Source organism: Phalangium opilio, unplaced genomic scaffold, assembly GCF_054372755.1.
Source record: "Phalangium opilio isolate 3A_F unplaced genomic scaffold, DU_Popi_V2 ptg000113l_1, whole genome shotgun sequence".
Lineage (NCBI taxonomy): Eukaryota > Metazoa > Arthropoda > Arachnida > Opiliones > Phalangiidae > Phalangium > Phalangium opilio.
This window is the reverse complement of record NW_028324209.1, coordinates 1,866,895-1,888,108: the sequence shown is the minus strand read 5'-3', so window position 1 is coordinate 1,888,108 and position 21,214 is coordinate 1,866,895. Positions and strand designations below refer to the sequence as shown.

Genomic DNA, 21,214 nt, shown 5'->3' with positions numbered 1-21,214 from the left:
TTTTCAAAGATTTCGGTTCAGCCTAGTACTCTATCTAAGCCTTGGTTCGTATTCTTTTGTGTACTGCTTTTTTAACTTTTAGATCTAAAATAGACCAAAGGCACTTGGGGAGAGTAAAGTTTTGTGACTTTTTTACGTACGTAACAATGCCTTTTATTGATCGAGAAATGTTAAAAGGTAAAATGCCGATCGATGTAGATTCGATATTCAACTAAGAATGTCATCAGTTGATCCATGAATATTATTTTTATAACGACTATACCGCTAAAGAAGAAAGAACTTGGCGCGAAAAAAAAAAATCCCGAGCACTTTTCAATTTTTTTTCAAACTAGGCTTAACTTGTACTTCAGTTTAGGCTTAAGTGCAAAATATACTAGCGATTGTTTAACCTATTACAAAGTTTTGAAACAACAAAAGGCTCTTAGAAACTGCCTTCAAACTGTTGAACATGATAAACCGCTTTCTTCTATTGTAATGCTCAATATTCTTGTCAAAATTGAACGAATTCGTTGTTGTACAATATTACGATGTTGTCGAAAGCTTTTGGTGTCTCAATTTTAAAAGCTACAGTGTATAGAAGGACCCAGCCAGGACCCTTTTTGGGTGGGTCATGACAGCGCAAGGGCCCTTTGTAAGCTGGCTGCGCATATCTGCCCCTAAAACTTAAAATCGTGTAGCTGATTTTATAGTTTTTACAACCTACTCTATACGTATTTTCGTCTTTTTGCCCTAAAAATACCCTAGGGGGTCCAGAGGTCAATTTAGAACTACTATTGGGGCCACGGACCTTTTTTGCTTTGACAGGCTATCAATAGATTGATATAGGGCTTGTTAAACTTATCCCAAATTTCGGCAATATATAAGTAACATAACAGAAAGAGGTATAACACTAAATAAAGTACGTTATGTTCCATAAGTATGACCAGAAGTGAGATGAGACTAGAAGTTCTGAGCTAACCAAATTCTTCACTCGGCGAAAGTGAATATTCTTGATAACACAAGAACGGTTGGCCCTCTAGTAGCGGTTTCTGAATTTTCCCTCCAAAACGTGAGACGCTCGTGGCGGTAGACGGCCGAACTAGATTCAAGGAGCCGCGCCCGTGTTCCGCCGCTTTAGGTTGAGGGGAAGGGGGTAGGAAATGTTTTTGGAACTCGACCAAATTTTTTCTCTGTAGTGTAGGCGCGTGGGAAGCGGCATAAAATCCTCAAATTTGTTCACTAGTGCCAGGATCTACTATCAATGCTAGAGCCCTTCACTTCTAGTCTCATGACTCTCATCTCACTTCTGGTATGACGCTACCGATACTTCGTAATGCTAGAGACTTCCTGAGAGCTAGTTCGATAACGACAAGCGAGAATTGACTACACTACGCGGTTTTTGCAGTCCATCTTCCTATTTAGTCTGTACTAAGCCTTTGACAGCGCCTCACAAGGCGTCGCTTTGCGAGAATCTTATGAACTTAGGATCATACTTTTGTTATTATTTATTACTTATGAATTGCTGCCCCCCCCCAAAGAAAAACCCAAAAGGGAAGATGACCAATTTAAAAATATATGCTTCACTTAAATTTATAAACAAAAAAATTTAATATTTGAATATTCAAATAAATTTAATTATTAATTTTAAATATATACAAGTCATGTACAGGGGGAGTTTAGTGGATTTTTTTATACATAACATAACTAGGAATAAAATTAAGGGGTGTGTAAATCATCAAAATTAAAAATTAATTTACAAATTAAGTTATTAAAACATTCTTTGGCATAATTTATTTTCCTCACAAATGTTTTTTTGGAGCTTACTCGGATTTTTAAAAGCACCGGTAGAAAATTTAGAAAAAAAATTTAGTAAATTAATTAAAATCATTGGGATTTAGTTAAAATTTATATTATATTAGCTCGCGCTGTATGGTAAGTTTTCATGTGGAAGACTAAATACCTATAGATTTATATTTAAAATTGACATTAATATTAATGTTTTTATTTTAATTTACATAGTACCGGTATCCATGTTGGAAATATATTTTTTAAATTAGAATTTAAAAACAAAAAAACTGCCACTGGCCTGAATTAGCGAAGCGTTATTGTCCAGTCCAATTTTTAATTATTTTATAGGCTTTATGACGTAGGCTATAGTCGATCATATAGTTTATTTTTAGTTCAAATTGTTTTGAGGAACTCAATTCTTTTAATTAAAGTTAATTAGTTTTAATCGTGATTAATTCGTTTAATCATCGCGGGCACGTAGTTATAGGCGAGGTTGTGGTACATGAAACTTGACCGGAAGAAGCCACGCTATAAACTGGATAGGGCGCGATTAGGGATCCCATTAGACTCCTAGCCCCTGAGCCGGCTGACCCTAAATGAGCGGGAGGTGGTAGTCCAGCCGCGGCTAAAAAGTGGTGTCCAGCGTGGAGTCCAAATCCGAAGGAAGGTAACAATGGACGCGCTGCCATGCGTAATTTCTCCAATTCGGCTTCTTTTAAACGTTTTTCTTTGGCTCGTCTGTTTTGAAACCATATTTTCACTTGAGTTTCTGTTAAATTTAACGAACTCGAGAACTCGGCGCGTTCCGCGATGGATAAGTATTGTTTGGTCCGGAATTTACGTTCCAATGCTAGTAATTGTTGCGTTGTAAATGGTGTACGCGGTTTCCGGTTGCTCTTGTGTTTTCGTAGTTGACATTTTACCGGTGGTAACTTAGGACCGTCGCCCATTTCTGTAACGAAATCAAGGTAAAATATTGGTTAGATTAGGTTTACGTTAAAATTTTCCCTTTGTTACCACCCAAGAGCTTCTAGTCTGTTTCATTCCCTATAACTTTTCTAGGTTTTCCATGACCAATAGGTACCGTGTCATTTCACAGCCATTTTGAAAACCCTGACTTTCTAGCAACCCAGTAGCCTCCCTTAATTGGGAGCTAACAACTGGCTAGAGGGAATAGATAGTCTGACGTCACGCAGCCCCCCTCTGGTTGGCATTTTTGCGCGTAGAATACTGTTTCCAACCGTTAGGGGGATGAAACTCCAGTAAGAGATAGAAGGGTGTGACGTTTCAGGGTCAGAACTGTTAGCTCCCTATATCCAACCGTGTTGTTTTTTTTTTTTTTTAGAAACAGAGAAAGCCGATGGTAAAATGTATATGAAGACATTAAGTGCAGGGAGGAGTTGTAGGGTTCTTTCCGTTATAAGTTTAAAGTAAAGAGAATACCACCTATAGTAAAAAAAACCAAGTTTTAACCCCCGCTATATATGCAGAGACCCCCTTTTTGAAGCTACTCGTCCCATTAGCGCATTAAAGAGAAGGTAGCCTCGGGCTAAAATAATTTGAGAGGAAATTCTAACTCTCCATCACTTAATCCTCCTCTCGCCGACGATCGTCTCACGCGCCAATGCTTAAAACACCACCGGTTCTTTTAGTTTCGAACAATTTGGACAAAATGAAATACATTATATGTAAGAGAAGGTGTCTCATTCGCCTAAGTTTATCTATCTTGATTCAAATTCGCTAAGCCTAACTTTTCAAAACACCTCATCAAAACGTCCCTATCATAATTTAAACTGTGAAAAGTAATTTAGGGTCAACTTTTATGTTAACTCATCATTTCGTTAAGTATAATTCTTCAATTTAGCTTAATCTAAATGTTGTTAAGCCTAATTATTAAATTTATCGAACCCTAAAGTTCATTAAGCCTAAAAAGATGTCAAACTCGTCATTTTGTTAAGCCTAATTTTTTAGTTGAAAGTATGGAATGTTTAGTGTTTCTACTGGAATTATGTTTATTAGACCACCAGCTAATCAACAACTTAGCCTAACCTGAAATATAATTAGGGTTTAAGTTGTGATTCAATTAATGAATTAACTAGCGATTCGGGAGTGTGAACGGGCCCATCCGTTACGTGAAACAAAATGCTTTCAAGAACAATGGAGGGGAGAAATTCCTTTGCCAAATTTTTCTTTCCTTTAGTAGCGAGCAATTGCTAAAATGAGCGGTGTGGTGGGGCTCTAAAATTGGTTATAGATCTAAATTATATGAAGAAATTTCTTTGAAGTGCTACCGTCCGGAAAATTCCGTGACGCGCGCGCTGTGTAGTCCTTTACAAATTGGTCAGATAACGTTTAGACCTTTTAATACAATATCCACGAATTCTCGATTATAGGCTCTCTAAAAGATAGCCATTTCTCTATTATCATTGATTATGTTGTTTGATTTTTGACTAGTTCCGTGGAAATTATCTCTTTAACTTCCGAGGGGTTAGTTACTCTGCTATGTTCTTAATATTTAAAAGTCCTTAAAATACGTTAAGTCTGAGAGCTAGTAATTACCCTCTCAATTAATTTAAATGTATAAAACGTTTCTTGCCACTCTTATTTCTAATTAAACTAAAGCCATAACCATGAAATTACGTGAAATAAAACAGAAAAAGTAATTTAAAAGGAAATTAAAAACGCATCTGCTCACCATAGACCTATTTTAGAATTATAATTTATACACGGTTGCCAGCGTTGAAGAGATCGAAACCAACAATAATTTTTGTTTTCACTATGAATATAGACCTATGAAACAACGATTTAAAGTGTACAATTGGAATTAAAGACCTCTTTCAACTGTAGTTATCAGTTATCATTTAAATTAGGAATTACAGATAATGTTATTTAAATTATCAATAAGCAAACTAAGCCTGAAACGTGTGTGTATACCATATTAATTTGAATCTGATCTGAGATCTTTCAAGTCAGACCCTTTATTGTTAATTAAAATTATATTATCTTTAATTACTAATTAGGTATTAATTGTGAACTACCATTGAAATTAAGGCTTAGATACCTTTATTTATTTTTAACTTTTCATAGATCTACAATTTAGCGTACGTATTTCTTCCGTCGTCAGTACCGCGAACCCCAAACTCGTGCAGATTATTAAAAATAAGTGTTAAGTCTGATCTCTTCTACACTGTAAACGGGGAAATTTTTGTTTGTCAATTAATTGGTTTTTCGTGACGCCGCGTCATAATTTTTCGTTGCCAATGGTTTAATATATTTCCAACAACGATTAAATGATAATTAGTGAGCGTTAGGCTTGCGACATGCATGGGGGAGAGATGGGTGACACCGATCATCATTTGGTTTTTGGTTTTCCCACGAGGGGTGAGCAACGAACGCGGACCGTTTCCGGTATAAAGTGATGTCCCCGATTAGGAGCGATAACTAATACCACTCAATTATGACGGATTTTTTTTATTTAACCCAAGGAAAAAGTTTCTAAACGCGATGCCATGCAGCATGCATGCTATAAAAATTTCCCCCACAGGCGCTAATTTTTTGGGCATAAGGTTAAAATATATATTTATATCATCATCTTGGAGAAATTAATTTAGGAGGTCTTGTAGCTAAATTTATTCCTCGTGCGCCCTCTGTATTCAATAATCACCTGATATTAAAACTTTCGGTAGTTACACGCGCGAAGTTTCAAAATTCAAAAAAGGCTTAACGAATTTTTATGAATTGACAAAGCACTAGATTTTTGCCTCTTGGCATTTAATGATCACGTGACATGCTTTCTATTGTTAAAGCGCGGAATTTAAAATTTCAAAAACAAAGCAAGTGACATTACGAATGAATTTTTTTTGTTAAAGCTCGGGAAATTAAAAATTCAAACAAGGCTTAGTGAAATTTTAAATTGATATCCTAGTGCCCGTTGTACTGGCCAGCTGCAACGTAAGTTTAAGTTTAGATTTAGAAGCTAGTATATTGTAAATTTGTAGAAACGGGCAAGATAAAACGAAGTTGACTGCGTGACCCTTACACTTTTGGTTTTTACGCGAAGAAATCACTTAATTATTAAAGTAAAAATTCTCCTTAACTAATTTTCTCCAAGTATTATTAGGTATAAATTGTGCCCGTTCCAAAGCTGTTGGTTTGCGTGATTCCAAAAGCGTATTACCAAGCCGTAAGGCATGAATTTCACCATGCGTGTCGGCTATAATAGAAAACATATCCCCAGGGGCTCCTAAACTCTCGTGTTATCCATGCAACAAAACCCCCCTCTCTTTGTGTCCTAAATATTTTTTGAAATAGAATCTTTTGTCTTTCTGCATGATAAATAATTAAAATTCATTTATAATTTACTTGCCTAAATGTTTCCCTAATAATATTGTAATAAGTTTATTATTCCTTTAGTAATTTTATACGTAGCTATAATTAAATATTTATCTTTATTACTTTGTTTTGTTTTTCCCATGTTTATTATTAACTTGGACTAATTATTACAGTGGAAATTATTAATTTTGGTAATATGAGGAGGATTGCCAGTGAAGTTTTCGTATCATTCCCTAACTTTTATGGCAATTTTAAAATTCCCCTTCTTTTAGCATTACAACTTTAAAATTCCCCGACTTTTAACATTACAATTTGGAGATCCCCGACTATCCCTTAATATATTAAACCCATTTTTAAACTCATTGATATATCCATGAGTATATTTCCAAATACTGCGGCATCATTTATAAAATTGAAAATATAAAACTTCACCCATACATTTGAAAAGCTATCTTCCTTGTCCAGTGAATTAATTTAAACCGATATTAAAATTGATCTAAAAATAATTAAAAGGTTTAATCTTAATTTATAATTAAACTTTAAAACACGTGGATGGACATACAGTCATTTATCCATCTTGAAGATCAAATTAGTACAGCTCCGGCCGGCGGCCATGATAGGGCATGCATCGCACCCGCACCCCCATAATTCCTCGCGCCACGGAAGCGTTTAACTACAATCATTCTTTAGGTAATATGTCATTAACTATAAGAGGGGGCATCCGCGGGGCAGGTGTTAGCCGTCTTCTCAATTTTGTATAATTTTTTGGTTTGCGTCCTGTAAGCATGATTGCCCATCCATAACACGATATAGCGAAGGGGGGACGGACACAAAGCGTTCTCGTTAGATAATTACTGATAGCACGATATTACTATATGTTAAACGAACGAGACCCGATCGCTCCGTGGAATAGACTTAAATACTGCTATTATCAAATTGCTCCCACTCCTATTATGCATCAAGTATTGTAGCTATTAATTGAATTTATTCAATTGTTAGCTGAAATACGGTAATAGACGTTTCCGTAACATTGGACTCAATTTTGAATGATCAACAAAGACCGTCTGCATGTAAAATCATATTTTACCGAATGGGTGAATCTAGGCGCGTTCTAATGTCATGTCTCGTTTGTTCGAAATTAAAATTCATTAACTCCCTTTATGTTAAAATTAATTAAACTAATATAGTGTTAAGACTTGTAATCATATTTTACGAATGACTGATATTTTGCCTCATTTGTTTGAAATTAAAGTTATAGCTCTCATTATGTCAAACTTAATTAATAAAATTGCGTTAAGCCTTTCATTAAATGTAGCCAAAACAGAAATTACATAAATAATAAGAAATAAAATTTATCTATAGCTTAAAACGTGTCAAAATTAACTTGGATCAATTCAAATAGAATTTAAGAAATTGGTTTAAGAACGCGACCTTCAATTAACGTGTGGCGCTCTGCACCTATGTTTCGTACTTTTAATTGATATCGTTAAGTATAAATTACTTGTTAAGCCTAATTCCAAAATTAATAAAAGGAAAAGGACACGTGATTTTTTTTTTTCTCGCGCCAGAAATTTTTCCCGCCAAATTGAAAGATCCTACACGTTTTTGGAGAAAATTTATAAACTGTAAAAAGTAACAAAACCCTCCCAGTAATTTCTCCCGCAAAATTGAAAGATCTTATGGGCACTAGAGGTTTTTGGACCTGTCCAAATTCATAATAAACTTCACAAAGTAATAAACCCTCCAAGTCCTTGATTGTTTTTATCCGAGTTTGATATTCATGTTAGAATTATTTGGATTCTCGCCGCGATATTGGTTTGCGTGATGCGCCATTATATAATTTTGAAGGGGGCTATTTACGAGGGTGGAAAGGTTAGGCTAATAGGGATTTGTATATAATTTTGTTATGTCCGCTATATTTATACGCGTATAGTTTTGGGTGGGAAAATATTAGCCCGGGGTTGTCTGTTATTTGGATGAGAAATTGAGAAACCGTTGGAAGCTGGTTGCTGGGTTGCGTGCGTGCCATCCAATCTCTCTTTTATTTTTTTTATCGGTTAGAGGTGCCTTGTGATTATTGTCGACCATAGTGTAATTTAAATAATTGGGGAGCCCATAGCGTATCTCCTATTTTTATTTCTCAAGGCGAATTGGTACTGACTAATTGACCACGCAAATAATAAATTGATACCGCCGCTATCATTCTATTGTTTTGTCAAGTGGTTAATTTTTCTTTAGCACTTTTTTGTAATTGAGAAGAAAAATTTGACATTTTCAAAACCAATTTCCCTGAATTTCCAGGTTTACCATGTAGATCAGTACTTTCTAGGTGGCTGTCAATTAACAGAAAAACATGAAATTTGCCCCTGAATTTGTTGCTCTATAATCGAGTTTCCCTTAAACTTTCAGATCTTCGTATGAAACTGTTCACGTGCAGTGCCACGAGAAAGTGAACATTCTATCACGCATTCTCTCATTAGTCAACGATTTCGTGATGAAATGAAGTTTGGAATAATTCATGCACGCGTTGATTAAGAAATAAGACGTATCTGATTGACTTACTGGGAGACGGAGATAGGGACCTGGATGCTTGTAACCAAGGCAGAGCCCCTAAAGGATGATGAGGGGGCCACGTTCCGGACGCCTGTTGCACTCCAACATTTCCTTGCTGCGTCGTCGATCCAGAAGTTCCGTTTCCGGCGTTCCCGCTCTCGGAGTTACTTTTGACGGCAACTCCGACGGACAAGGGTCCGAAAACGCCTCTTAACTCGGGCGGTGAGTCTCCGCCGTTGTTGCCTGCCGAGGCTGCCGCGTGATGAGCTCCGTACGCCGCGGCGGCTGCCGCTGCAACGGCATTGTCCAATAAACCATCAACGGTGAACCTTTTGGAACCAACTGTTTGTAGCAATCCGTGATGATGGTGGTTATGATTATGGTGTAAGAACTGAAGATGGTGATGTAAATGATGAGCGTGATGATGGTGAGGTCTCGGGGGCGTTGGTGACCCGCGACTTCCGGCGGTTGAAGGTGACGGTGAAGAATCCTCTCTCGAATCAGGCCGATCATCGGGCGATGACCTTGGAGGCGAGTTAGGGGTGTACCTTACAGGATGATGGTTAAAAGATAAAGAGTTCCTCAAAGTCAATTGTCCACCTAAATGATGTCCCGAACACCTCCTATCATCGGACAATAAGGAATCCACGCTAAACGAAATTGTTTTTGACAAGTCTTTTCTACACGGGTTGATCGGTTGTTTCGACGTCACCACAACGGGTGACGGGCTATCGCGATTAGAGGAAGGTGTCGGTGAGGGTGAATTTGGGTGACTCGACCCGGGACCCATTCGTACCGGTGGTGAAATCGGCGACTCGGGTCTCGTACGTTTTACGAACGCGTTTCCCGCTCCGAAACTATTCATAATGGTAAACGCCGACGCTGTTTGGTTATCAAGACGCGAAGCCTTTAAATTGTTACTGGGACTTTGTTGATGCGGACCGTTTTCAACCACAACGGTCGGACTAAGTTGCATTTTAGGACCACGCGCGTACGGTCTATGGGACCACTCAAAGGGTATCTCACTCGGACCAAGAACACGTACGGAATAAACTTTAGAGAAAAACGTTTTCCCCTCTTCTTCGATCTCAAGGAAACTTCTCTCTCTCTAGAAGCCACCGGACTAGGGCTAACGTACGGTAGCTATGTGTTGCTTCGCTCTCTTCCATCAGTTTCTCCTCGCGATCGGGTGGAGTGGAAAAGAGAGAGAGCGGGAGAGAGGAGTTTTCCTGGTGGGATCAGAGTCCTTCTCCATTGGTTAAATTCTCTTCTCCGGAACCGTTAGCTCGTGCTGGACTCCGCCTATTCTTGATAGACATACTAGGTTTCAGTTTGAAGCTATAGCGGCGTGCTTTTGAAGGGATCATTTTGGGATCTCTATTAAAGACCATGTAGGGGGAGGGTCTGTTCCTAACACGGTACGTTGCTCGCTCTTACAACGTTTAACCAAAAGCGAGAGAGGGGGTCAATTCGCTAAGAGAGCTAGTTTTCTTCAAATTCCTTCCCGCAATTTTCAATTAGCCCTTATTACTAACTTGCCAAGGGACGGATTAGGGCCTCGGGGTATTTACTTCCAAGCACGTGATGGGATAGTCGCTACTGTTTGCGTAACGCGCCAAAATTTCCCGCCATTTTATATTATAGTTACGGTTTCCAAATTATAAAGTGCATTTTTTTTAGATGACCTTATTTTGAAGGTTTTGCGAGGTTTAAATATTTGACGATATTAAACTTAGCTTCGAAGAGGGACTAAATTTTTTAAAACTAACGAAACATTTTTAAGCCTATGCAGTGGATTTTCATCAATGAATCAAATACTACAAACTTTCGCGTGGGAAAGAAGATTTAAAAATATACTATTTCAAATTGTCCTGATTTTCACGGACAATCGAGTTATTTTAAATGTCTTGCAGGGTACATTTACCTACCGGTCAGTTTTTGGTCACCATCCAATAAATCATTTTGGACAAGGTTTCGGATGGATGGACGCTTCGAACCAGCGTTAACATTTTGGGTTACACCTAAATTTCAACGAAACAAAATACGGGTTCCCTCCCTTTCAAAAACGTTCTAGTTAAGGCTAAATCGGGCCTAAACGTTCCCAGTAGCCATTGAGAAGTTTTTCTGAACAGAAAAATCTCTCTAGAGAAAGGCGAAAAACATCGGAAACGTTTAAAATTTTTCACGCCTAATATTTTACTATACGCGGGAGCCCTTCCCAGTGTTCAACCGAAATTGACCGTCTCAAATGGATAGATGGATGTGTGGGCCTCCGGGCGACGGACGGGCCGAGAAATCTTCTTGGAGCTGGAGAGTTTTTTCTTTTGTAGTCAAAAGATCGAGAAAAGGTCGCCCCGATGTTTGATTTATTAGGGGACCCCTTCTAATGAACAGTAAAAGCTAGTTCCTACGCTCTTCGTTAACGATATCTCTCGGACCATCCCCCTTACAGTGTCCCGTTTTCTATTTCACGTGTGCCCCGGAGCGTGGGACCCAAAATATACAATCACAATGTAAAGGACAAGTGAAATACGGAATTATATTGCCTTTTAAACTTTCACAAATATTTTTAGGGATACAAACCTTTCACTCAGATTGTCTGGGAATTGTTTTGCTACCAGGTTTTGGCACGAAAAAAATCTACTAAAGTTATCGGATTTTTTTTAATAAAACCCAAAAACAAAGGATTATTTTTGAGGACCTACTGTCCCTTAAATAAACTTCATTCTGATAGCCATTGCTCCCATATTTTGGTGCAAAAAGATGGCAAAACTACTCTTAAAAAATTTCATTTCACTGCCACTTTAAAGAAGCCACTAGTATTTTCGGGAAAAAAGGCCAAAACTCATTGTTTGGCTACGCTACTGAGATGTCTTGCTTGTAAAACTGGCAAAATATCGTTTTGAACCCCAGTTTTCTACCTAAACCGAAGCCTTATCAATCCAAGTATATCAATTTAAACATAGACATTTAGGATTCACTTTGTTACTAGGAATGTTTGGCGCTTTTTTTTTTCTAGTAAATTTTTATTTCTTTTTTGCGCTTGGCGGGAAACATGGGCGAGGCGATTTTTTGTGCCTTATACACCTTAATAAACTCCGAGGATAATTTATTGGGGGCTTCATTCAAGACTGTGTTTTTATTGCCCACCTGATATTTTACAATGTACCTTGTTCTCTATACAACAACTTTATTTATTCCTATAGATATTTTTATCTGATGTATCTATCTATCTTTTCCATAGGAAATTCTTTGATATTCGCTAAATTGACCTTTTTTACCACCGATGTATAGAGATGTTTCAATTACAGAAAGAAACATCTTTCGTGATACCATGGAAGTATAATAGAAGGAGATGCGTTTCCCTAAATGTGGCAATGAAAAATCTCTTCCCCCTCTCACAGCTTAAAATTCAGTGCAGTGTTGTCAGGCCTTCGGTGAATCAAGTTGATCAAATACTGATTCAAACCATGGAGGATAGACGGTGGTTGTATTCAGTTCTCTTTTGTAGCTAATTCCGGCCGGCACTCGGTTTCTTAGTAGACACGAGGGTACCTTTGTCTAAATATCACTCCCCGCCTCTATAGAGGATATTCAGTAAAGCAGACGACATTTTTCAACCAATAGTAATACGTCTTGTTCAGAAGGCCATCAGCCAATAGAGCTATCTCAGAAGGCTTAGTGTGACGTCACCCATGCTATTTGCCCATAGAACCAAAGCGGTACCAAACATGGCCGCCCATTGCCAAAGCTAAACCCGTGACGTTTACCTAGGCACTGACGTCACAACTGAGATAGCTCTATGGGGGAAAAACCCGTAAATGAATCGTAAAATTTGGCGATAAATTCACTTATGGATTTGTAAAGACTAAAGGGTCTACTCCTCTACTGTATATTCTCCATGTTCAAATAATTGAAACTTAACAATTTACTTCTAATTTCGTACTTCTAGTATCTGCACAAATATCTCAATTATTATATATCTCCTATACAGTCACAGCTGATATTGAAAAAGGTGGGAACACATCAAGAAAATCACGAAAATACCTTTTTTTGTTAAGCCTAACTTTGAATTCGATTCTTGGGGCCTAAATCACTAAATAAGCCCTCTATTGTTCCCTTTCTCATGGTCGGTTTGACGAAGCTTCAGATACGCATGCTCTAGGTCTTTTTCTAAGGTTTTTTTAAAGCCATAGAGCAACATGATTCAAATAAAAGATTGTGTTGGCGCGGTCATGTCAACGGTGATCAAAAGATCTTTCTAAGCCTTGGCTCCCCCTCGTAATCGGATTTTCAAAGTCGGTACACCTTGAGAAGAAAATTGTAGGGGTTATTTTTATTTACGAGATACGAAAAAAATACATTTGATAGAAGCCAATCACGAACAATGAATTTGTGTCGGTAAGCTTTATTGAATTCACGTGGTGTTGGTGTGGCCATATAAAGTCATCTGGTTTTTGAATGGGCTTCCACAAATTTTCAAATCGACTTTTCTTAAAGCTTTTATGCCCCAGGTTTTTCTTATGTGGTATGAATGTTTTTTGTTCGTTGCTAAACCAAAATATATCGTTTCTTTAGCACTCGTCTCGCTTAGAGATATCTATGATATCGTAAGCTCATGAGATATGTTCCCTAAGTTTGTCACTGGTTACTGAGAGCTTGTCACAAAGTGACGTAGTCTTAGATTCTCGTAAAGCGACACCTGGTGAGGCGCTGTCAAAGGCTTAGTACAAACTAAATAGGAAGATGGACTACAAAATTTACCGAGTCTATAGTCAATTCTCGCGTTGTCATTCTCGAACTAGCTCAAGCTGTAAGTCACTAGCATTACGAAGTATAGTTAGTGTCAAACTTATGGAACATATCATGTAAACTTATGATATATATATATATATATATATAGATAGATAGATAGTTTTCACACACGGAGGATTCATACCATTTACACCAGGAGGCCGGGCTACCTGGAGGACAAAAACCCCCTCTGCTTTTGTCCTCCAGATAGCCCGGCTTCCTGGTGTAAATGGTATGAATCCTCCATGTGTGAAAACTATCTATAAATATATGTACGTTTAAATCCAACTTGTTGTACATTTACAAATCAAATCGAAGGATATCTAAACCTTTTAAAGCTCGTTTCGATAGCTCCGCCACCCGCGGAGTGAGTGTTCAGTAATCGAATACGTTTTAAGTTCCAATTGACAGATTTTTTAACGTTTTTTTTTTCAACTCCTGTTTTTTTCTGGGAGACCAAATGTGATGGCTGTATTTGCGTTCTGCTTAAGTTATAGGCGTGCCTTTATGGAAATACCGGGGCTTATCTCTCGTTACTATTTACCAAAGGCAAATAGAAATAACAGAAAGTAATTAGGCATACACTGCGGAGATGAATGAAAGGGGCCTAGTGAGTTTTCATTCCCCTTGTATACCGCAAAGAGGCGGTAAATATTATTTTCTTTGTCTCAGAGATAAACTTCACTCTCCTGACTTTGCGTCGTTTCTATTTGCCTTTGACAGTACTAATTAGAAATACTTCCTAGACTTAGTCGAGAATATTGACGAAATTCAAATTTATTCTCAATTAGGAAGACCTAATTTAATTGCAATTTATTATCGTTGACCGGTGTAGGGAAACGATGGTAATATGTCTTTGGACGTTTGACGCACCGCGCCGCGGCCGCTGATAACGGGGAAGTTGCGAGAGATATTTGATAGTAATAATTGTGACAGTTATACCAGGGTATATGAGAAACTAGGATCATTTCAAAGCCCATCCTCCCCCTCCCGGGCAGTCCGTAGAATCATCGTCTAAAATCAGAGAGGTCTCATCTGTCCACCAGGAGGGAGTGGGCAGGGATTAAGCTAGCTACGACCATGGACTTTGTAATCATAAAGAGGAACAGAAGTCATTTTGGCCACAGTGAACTTAGAAATAGCCCACGTCAATTGCTTAAATTCAAGAAGTCAGGGGTTACTGATCCTCGGGACCATTGCAAATCTAGAGGAAAACTTGGAGAGAGGGGGACCAGTTTACAATTTTGAACTGGTCCCAGGGACTAGTTTAAAAAGTATTCTTATTTCCCAGACTGGCAGCTTAGGAGGAATAATTCTCACTTAATTTGGGTGATTTAATTGTAAATAATTAATTTCTAGTGACCTTGATATGCCGGAAAAGCGTCGAACGACCTTGATATATACCTACCTCCCTTCGCTCGTGCATATTGTATCGTTTGTTGATTATGAGCTAGAACCCACGCAGTTTTCTAATCCGCTATTGGGTTTATAAGGACCATGTTAGGGCCCCCAGAGGTTTGGGCGCGAGAGGTAAACGCCGACTGAGTGTTCCCGGCTTCAAAGAGTGATGGCTCTAATTTCCGGTTCTCGCCCAGATTACTCATTAGTCGCCTTCCAACAGTTTCGTCCTGTTACTTCCGGCGCGCCCGAATAGTACACCCGTATAGCTAGCTAGAGAGAGCCCCCTGGTATCGAGTATGCCTCGAAATTGAACAAGGATTCCAACGTGTCCGGAGACGAGAATGGACCTATTTTTGGGGACCCCAACTTAATCTTATTACGATTTAGGATTAAAAATAAAGACTAACCAAGTCTTAAGTACTGTGACGAAGTATCGCTCAGAGTTTCTAGCGATTATATTACCAAGTCTTAGTATTTACACTCTAATCTTGGCACTTTAATCTAAATATAATTTAACTTCCTTAAATTTAAGTGTAGAAGATGTTTAAACCAAAAAAATTTAGGCTTAACCCTATCACAATGAGTATGACTTGCATTTTACTAAGCCTAACCTCAACCGAAGGTTATTTAGGCGCGTAAAACTCGTAAAACCAGGACTACCTTACCCAGGTCTTAATCTTTCTTAGTATTTGATCATTCTTAATCAGGAACGTATTGGAAATCCTTGGGTTCTGGTAGACACACTCGAAATCTTTAGAAGGTAGGGGGTAGTCGGTAGTGGCAGAATCATTGGTTTCTCCTTATTGGGGAATAGTTCTTATCTAATTCCTGGCCGAGCGATTTCTCCAATTGGGAGGTTAGGTCGGAAAGCGAAGGATTAAGAAGCGAGGAAGAATCTTCTCAGGAAATTGCCGGGGTCTCCCGAAATTTCGCTTCTTTCCTCTTCCACCACTCTCTACTTCCCATCTCCGGATACAAATCAACCTCGCGATTGGTTTAACCTCTCCTACCCTTTTCCTAATAGCCTCAACTAAGTCTCTTGGCAGCGTCATTGAAGTATCTACATAAGCCTGACTTCTTAACCCCCTTTTCTCATCTTTCTTTAAGCCTAACTTCATAATTATAGCCTATTTCTTCACATCTTTCTCTAAGCCTAACTTCATAACTATAGGCTTTTTCTCCACATATTTCTCTAAGCCTAATTTCAAAGCCCTATATTTTCACATTTTTCTCTAAGCCATAACTTCAAATCCCTTTATTTTCACATTTTTCTCTAAGCCTAACTTCAAATCCCTATATTTTCACATATTTCTTTAAGCCTAATTTCTTAGCCGACACGATAAGCTTAATTTAAAAATATCTCCCCACAAGAGTTTCTACATTCTAATTGTGTAGATATCCATTGTTAAATCACCTATCATTACCAAATTCGCTAAGCCTTGTCATTAAAACCAAAGAAATAATGATTTAATTAGCGTCTTTTAAAACAATGATCATTTAGCTTTGCTATACCAAATAGTGTGGGCTAATTAATCCTTAAAGATCTTAGAAAGAAAGAAAGAGAGGAGGGGGGAAGAAACTAATGGCTGCGCTGTCAAGATCGGGTCAACACTAAAATCTACCCCTCCATCTTCGTCATATATTCCATTGTTTCTCAAAAATTTAGTTCCCCTTACGCTTTCTTTCAGCCCTTTTTAACGGCACGATCTGAGACCGCTACTTCTATAATTGATTCTATCCATGAATTATTTTCCCTCTCAAATGAATATTAAGCCTCTGTTACAGAGTGTTGAAGGTTCGTTAGGTTTTTTGAACCGGCTTTAGAAAGGTTAAATACTCGTATAACAATTAAATCGACTGTCTGATTTCGTATCTAACACCCTGAGGGAATGATTAAGTTTCGAGAGAGAAAATAGATAAAGAGACAAACTAATTAAACGTTAATTAAGGAAAGGTTAATTACTAACGAATTGTTCCTTCTCTTTAGACTTCCTTGGAACTATGATGTAATTATATTTAAAACTCCAATACAGGGCGCGGTTTTTAAGAATTAAAAAAATAAGGGTTTATTTTATAATTATTTAAACAATGAGTTTAAAATTTAATTTGAAAAGGGGGGTTGGTGATAAACAATCGAGCGAGATTGAGAAATTAGATACCAACATATTTTGTTTTTATTTCTATAAAAATATATTATATGATATTGTTTCGAAATTCTATCTTTGCCGTGTTTTGATTGTTTTTCAACACGCAATTTGCTCGTTTAAAAATTAACCCAATAAATATTAAGGTTATATGGTTTTATTTTAACCGATTTTTGGTTTCGGAGACTCTAATGGTTTTTGAGAGAGTTTTAAGGATTTTTATGTTATAGGGAATGTTAATGGAGACAGTTTTAAGGATTTTTATGTTATGGGGAATGTTTTTGAGAAGGCTTTAAGGTCGTTTATGTTCTGGGGAATGTTTTTGAGAAGGCTTTAAGGTCTTTTATGTTATAGGAAATTGCTTTGAGAGGGTTTAAACTTGAATGTTTGTGTTTATGGGAAATTGATTTGAGAGAGTTTAAACTTGAATGTTTGTGTTATGGGAAATTGATTTGAGAGAGTTTAAAGAATTTTTGTGTTATTGGAAATTGCTTTGAGAGAGTTTAAAGAATGTTTGTGTTATGGGAAATTGCTTTGAGAGAGTTTAAAGAATGTTTGTGTTATGGGAAATTGCTTTGAGAGAGTTTAAAGAATGTTTGTGTTATGGGAAATTGCTTTGAGAGAGTTTAAAGAATGTTTGTATTATAAGAAATGTTTTTGAGAGACTTTTAATGAGGTTTATGTCATCAGAAACACTGTTGAGGAAGTTTTAAGGACTTTTACATGCTTTTACGTGATGTTTAATATTTCTTAGAATGATTTTAAAGAGCAGGGAGTATTTAGGGAGAGACGTTTTAGTACCTTCCATCTAAAATTATTACGAAAACGATCATTTACGAATTTAAAATTCCTTTCAAATTTCAAAATAACGGCTTTCAGGGGGTAAATAAATCAAAGACAAAGGAATGCTTTAAAAGCGTTTTCATTTCTTTCAAAACGAAAAGGGCTATATAACTTTAACCCTAACCCTTAAAACACGTGATAAATGACGTCATATATTTCTGAGGGAACAGAAGAAGAAGAAATTCTAGCTGGAAAAACAGAAGGATTTTCTCGGGTAGCGGATATTTTATGCAAATAACCGGTGAGAGTATATAGGAAGCGTACTCCTTGTCAAAGGCAGCGGTTGAAAACGATGTTAAAATCTCCAATAAATGTCCCCGTCCCTGCAGCCTCGAAATGACGTAGCTTCCGACAGGAAGTCGATGAAAATAAGGAAATTTTTTTCATCTTCTTCGAATAAATCTATCCAATGATATTTTTCATAGACAACGACATTAAAAATGCGAGATCTGGCGGAGAAAACGAATTTTTCAAGGGATCAAGTACTTTTCGCGCCTTTTTTTTCGACACTCTGGCTATAGCGCGTTATTCAAATTTTGGAAGGGGAAAAGCCCTCGCGCCCAAAAAGGGACAATCTGGTTCTGGTGAATATATAAAGCGTTTAAGAATAATGACCCGGCTTCTTTGAATCTCTTAAAGCTAAGAGATGGGTAAATATTTTATCTACGGAATAAAGATGGGAGAAAAATTTATTCCATTTAACCCTAAATCGCGCCAGGCTATTCTGTTGAATAACATCATTAAATAACCCTAAAAATATGAAAAATTGTTGTTATGGTATTTACTATACTGAATGATAATCGGTTAGAAAAAAACGTAGCTGTTTAAAAAAAAATATTCAAGCATTCTATATTTTTTTTCATACTTGCGAAGTAACAATATTTGGCACGTCAGAACTCTGCCCTATTTTATAGCTAATGGGATAGATAAAGTTGTAAATTTCTAAAACAGAAGATGGGCTGACATTAAACAGACCTCGAGTAAATTAGGTTTGAAAATATATTAATTTTTGACCCTCATCAGAATATGAACAAACTTTAGGACATAATTTTATAGCTAAGAGGAAAGAAACCCTTTCAATACGTGATATAATCTCTCCAATGGTACCTTAAAATAGGGGGTCTACATCAACCGGACCTTTAGTAAATAAGGTTTCAAAATAAACTCATTTTCAGAGTCACTGTTAAATATTTTAAGAGTACGAGCTTATAGCTACAAATCTCAATTACGGACGTATTTGTCGTTAGACTTGTAAAACTAAATTCTCACGGAGTTGAGGTTATATACCGGATATTCGGGATATTAGAATCATTAAGGTTATATTGTTGAAGCCATAGACGAGTGATGGGTTTTTGCGGCGCGGCAGATGTTACGTTATATTATTCCTATTTGGCTTGGAAAAACGTCGCCCAATTTAGTCTCTATTGAGGGGAATCGTATGGTAAGAAAGGATACACTGACATCTTTCGAACGGAGCCTTTTTATACAATAAAAATCACTCGAAGGGTCCTATTATTAAACGAGTGTCGCGAATTGCAAACTCCCCTCGTGGACTCTATTCAATATAAACGGTGTTAGTCGATAAAAATTTCCCAAATTTGATTGAGCGTAAGGACCAGAATAAATGATACGAGTAACTCCTATTTGATACAATAATGATCTACCCCCATAGGCCTAGACAGTTCAAGTTATAAGGTTTTACAGCTATGAACGTACATTTTTAAGGTCTGCGCAAAAGTGAGGGATGTTATTTAGGTTCCTACGCTGTACAAATTCGTAGTAGGCCTAGTTAATTTGCAATTTATTATCTAATTTATAACAATTTTTCTTTTTGTTGTTTTTTTAACTGAAACTGAAGTTGGATCCAGCGTGGGAAAAAAGGCGGTGGCACAGGGCAAATGACCAGTTTAAAAATTGCCTGGACCAGTTTAAAAATTAAATCGGAGGGGGGTCAGTGGTCCACTTGACCACTAATAAAATTAAATCGGAGGGGGGTCAGTGGTCCACTTGACCACTAATAAAATTAAATCGGAGGGGGGTCAGTGGTCCACTTGACCACTAATAAAATTCAAGGGTAGCCAGAGTCCAGACAATATCTTAACTAATTTAATTATCCACTTCTTTAGTTTAGCAAACGACGCGCCCTGGTCAATGGTCATAGACCAGTTTATTTATACCAGACCAGGGGGGTCGCTGGCCCAATGTCCAGTTTAAAAAAAATCCTTATTTCCCACCCTGGTTGGATCTTAAGGAAAAAAACCTACACTATCTCAATATTGTGAAAAATGAAAATCACACTATAGAGTAATGTCAGTTCTACGTATGCAAACGTCATACCCTTCTATCTCTTAGTTCAGTGTCATCCCCCTCCCAGACGCGTACAATATCCCCTTTTACAAAATAGAGGGAGGGATACACCGTCTACTCCCCCCTCTACCGACACTACTAAAAAATAAAAATATTTTTATTGAAATTCGTAAGGTCGATGTGGTTTTTAATTTATTAGTTTTGTTATTTAAAGGTAAAAAACAAAGCCGGAAAAGTTGGATGTGGCGGGAAAGTTAAAAAAAGCGCATTTCCGTGATCACGTGTCTTTATCGATGTCCAATTTTCCCGCCAAAGAGAGCTCGTCTCTAGTCGGAGCCTCCGAAATGAACTAGGCCCATGCGTGTGGCGAAGCGAGAATATTTTTTTAACTAATTTAGTTCGCCGTGTTTTTACGCTTGGGGGCGCTTATAGTACCGTAAAATAAACGAAGTTCAACCCCGTGACCCTGTCGACTGCTCAAGTATTTGGGCCAAGGTCGAGGATTGGAAGTATACGGTTTTATTACTCTTACTGAATTATTTTAATTGAAATAATTTAACATCTAATTTTATTTAAAGAATCATGGTTTCACACAATCTAATCTAACCAAATGATTCAATAAAAAGTGAAGAGATCCAAAAACATTTACGTTAAATTTAGGATGAAACTTTTCTCTATCATAAAATTTTATGAGTGACCCCTAAAATATCAACGATAATTTAAGGAAGACCCCTGTCACAACGGTAATGTGAGCGCCATCTCGTACACATATATGGTGAAAATATTTTCCTTAACAAACTGGATATTTCCCCACATAAAATTTGACACGCGTGGGCCTAGTTCATTTCGGAGACTCCGCTCTAGTCTACTGTGAACGGTGAGAGAAGTGGAACAGTCTGGACGCACCGAGAGCATACCGCCATCTAGTGAGTATTTCAACAACTAAATTGTTAGAACGTATTTTGAATTTCAAATGGATTAGAAAAAGTTCTACTTAAACAATCACGGAATATGACAAGTAAATAAATATATTTTTTTAGTAAAATGTATTGGAAGTAAATAATCAAACGTCA

The 21,214-nt window shown here is 37.3% G+C and overlaps 1 protein-coding gene and 1 long non-coding RNA gene across 2 annotated transcripts in view; one reads left to right on the top strand and one right to left on the bottom strand.

Annotated features, from left to right (window-relative positions):
* Nucleotides 1–11,781, top strand: part of LOC149623254 (uncharacterized) — a 76,124-nt gene extending 64,343 nt beyond the window's left edge. Inside the window, exon 4 of the long non-coding RNA XR_016374675.1 lies at nt 8,509–11,781. This is a non-coding gene — a long non-coding RNA (uncharacterized LOC149623254). The remainder of the gene's footprint in view (nt 1–8,508) is intronic.
* On the bottom strand, nt 1,585–9,628 carry LOC149623255 (uncharacterized). The gene is made up of 2 exons (XM_089852296.1): nt 8,662–9,628; nt 1,585–2,719 (listed from the first exon to the last, which is right to left on the bottom strand). The coding sequence occupies exons 1-2, from the start codon at nt 9,626–9,628 to the stop codon at nt 2,232–2,234; spliced, it is 1,455 nt and encodes a 484-aa protein (XP_089708422.1). The 3' UTR covers nt 1,585–2,231.
* Nucleotides 11,782–21,214: the final 9,433 nt, after the last annotated feature.

What these genes read in the sequence shown, in the direction of transcription:
- LOC149623255 (XM_089852296.1), bottom strand. Translation starts at nt 9,628, where the DNA reads ATGCAACTTAGTCCGACCGTTGTGGTTGAAAACGGTCCGCATCAACAA. An exon ending in GTCCCTATCTCCGTCTCCCA is followed by an intron (nt 2,720 to 8,661) that starts GTAAGTCAATCA and finishes ATTTCGTTACAG; the next exon opens with AAATGGGCGACGGTCCTAAG.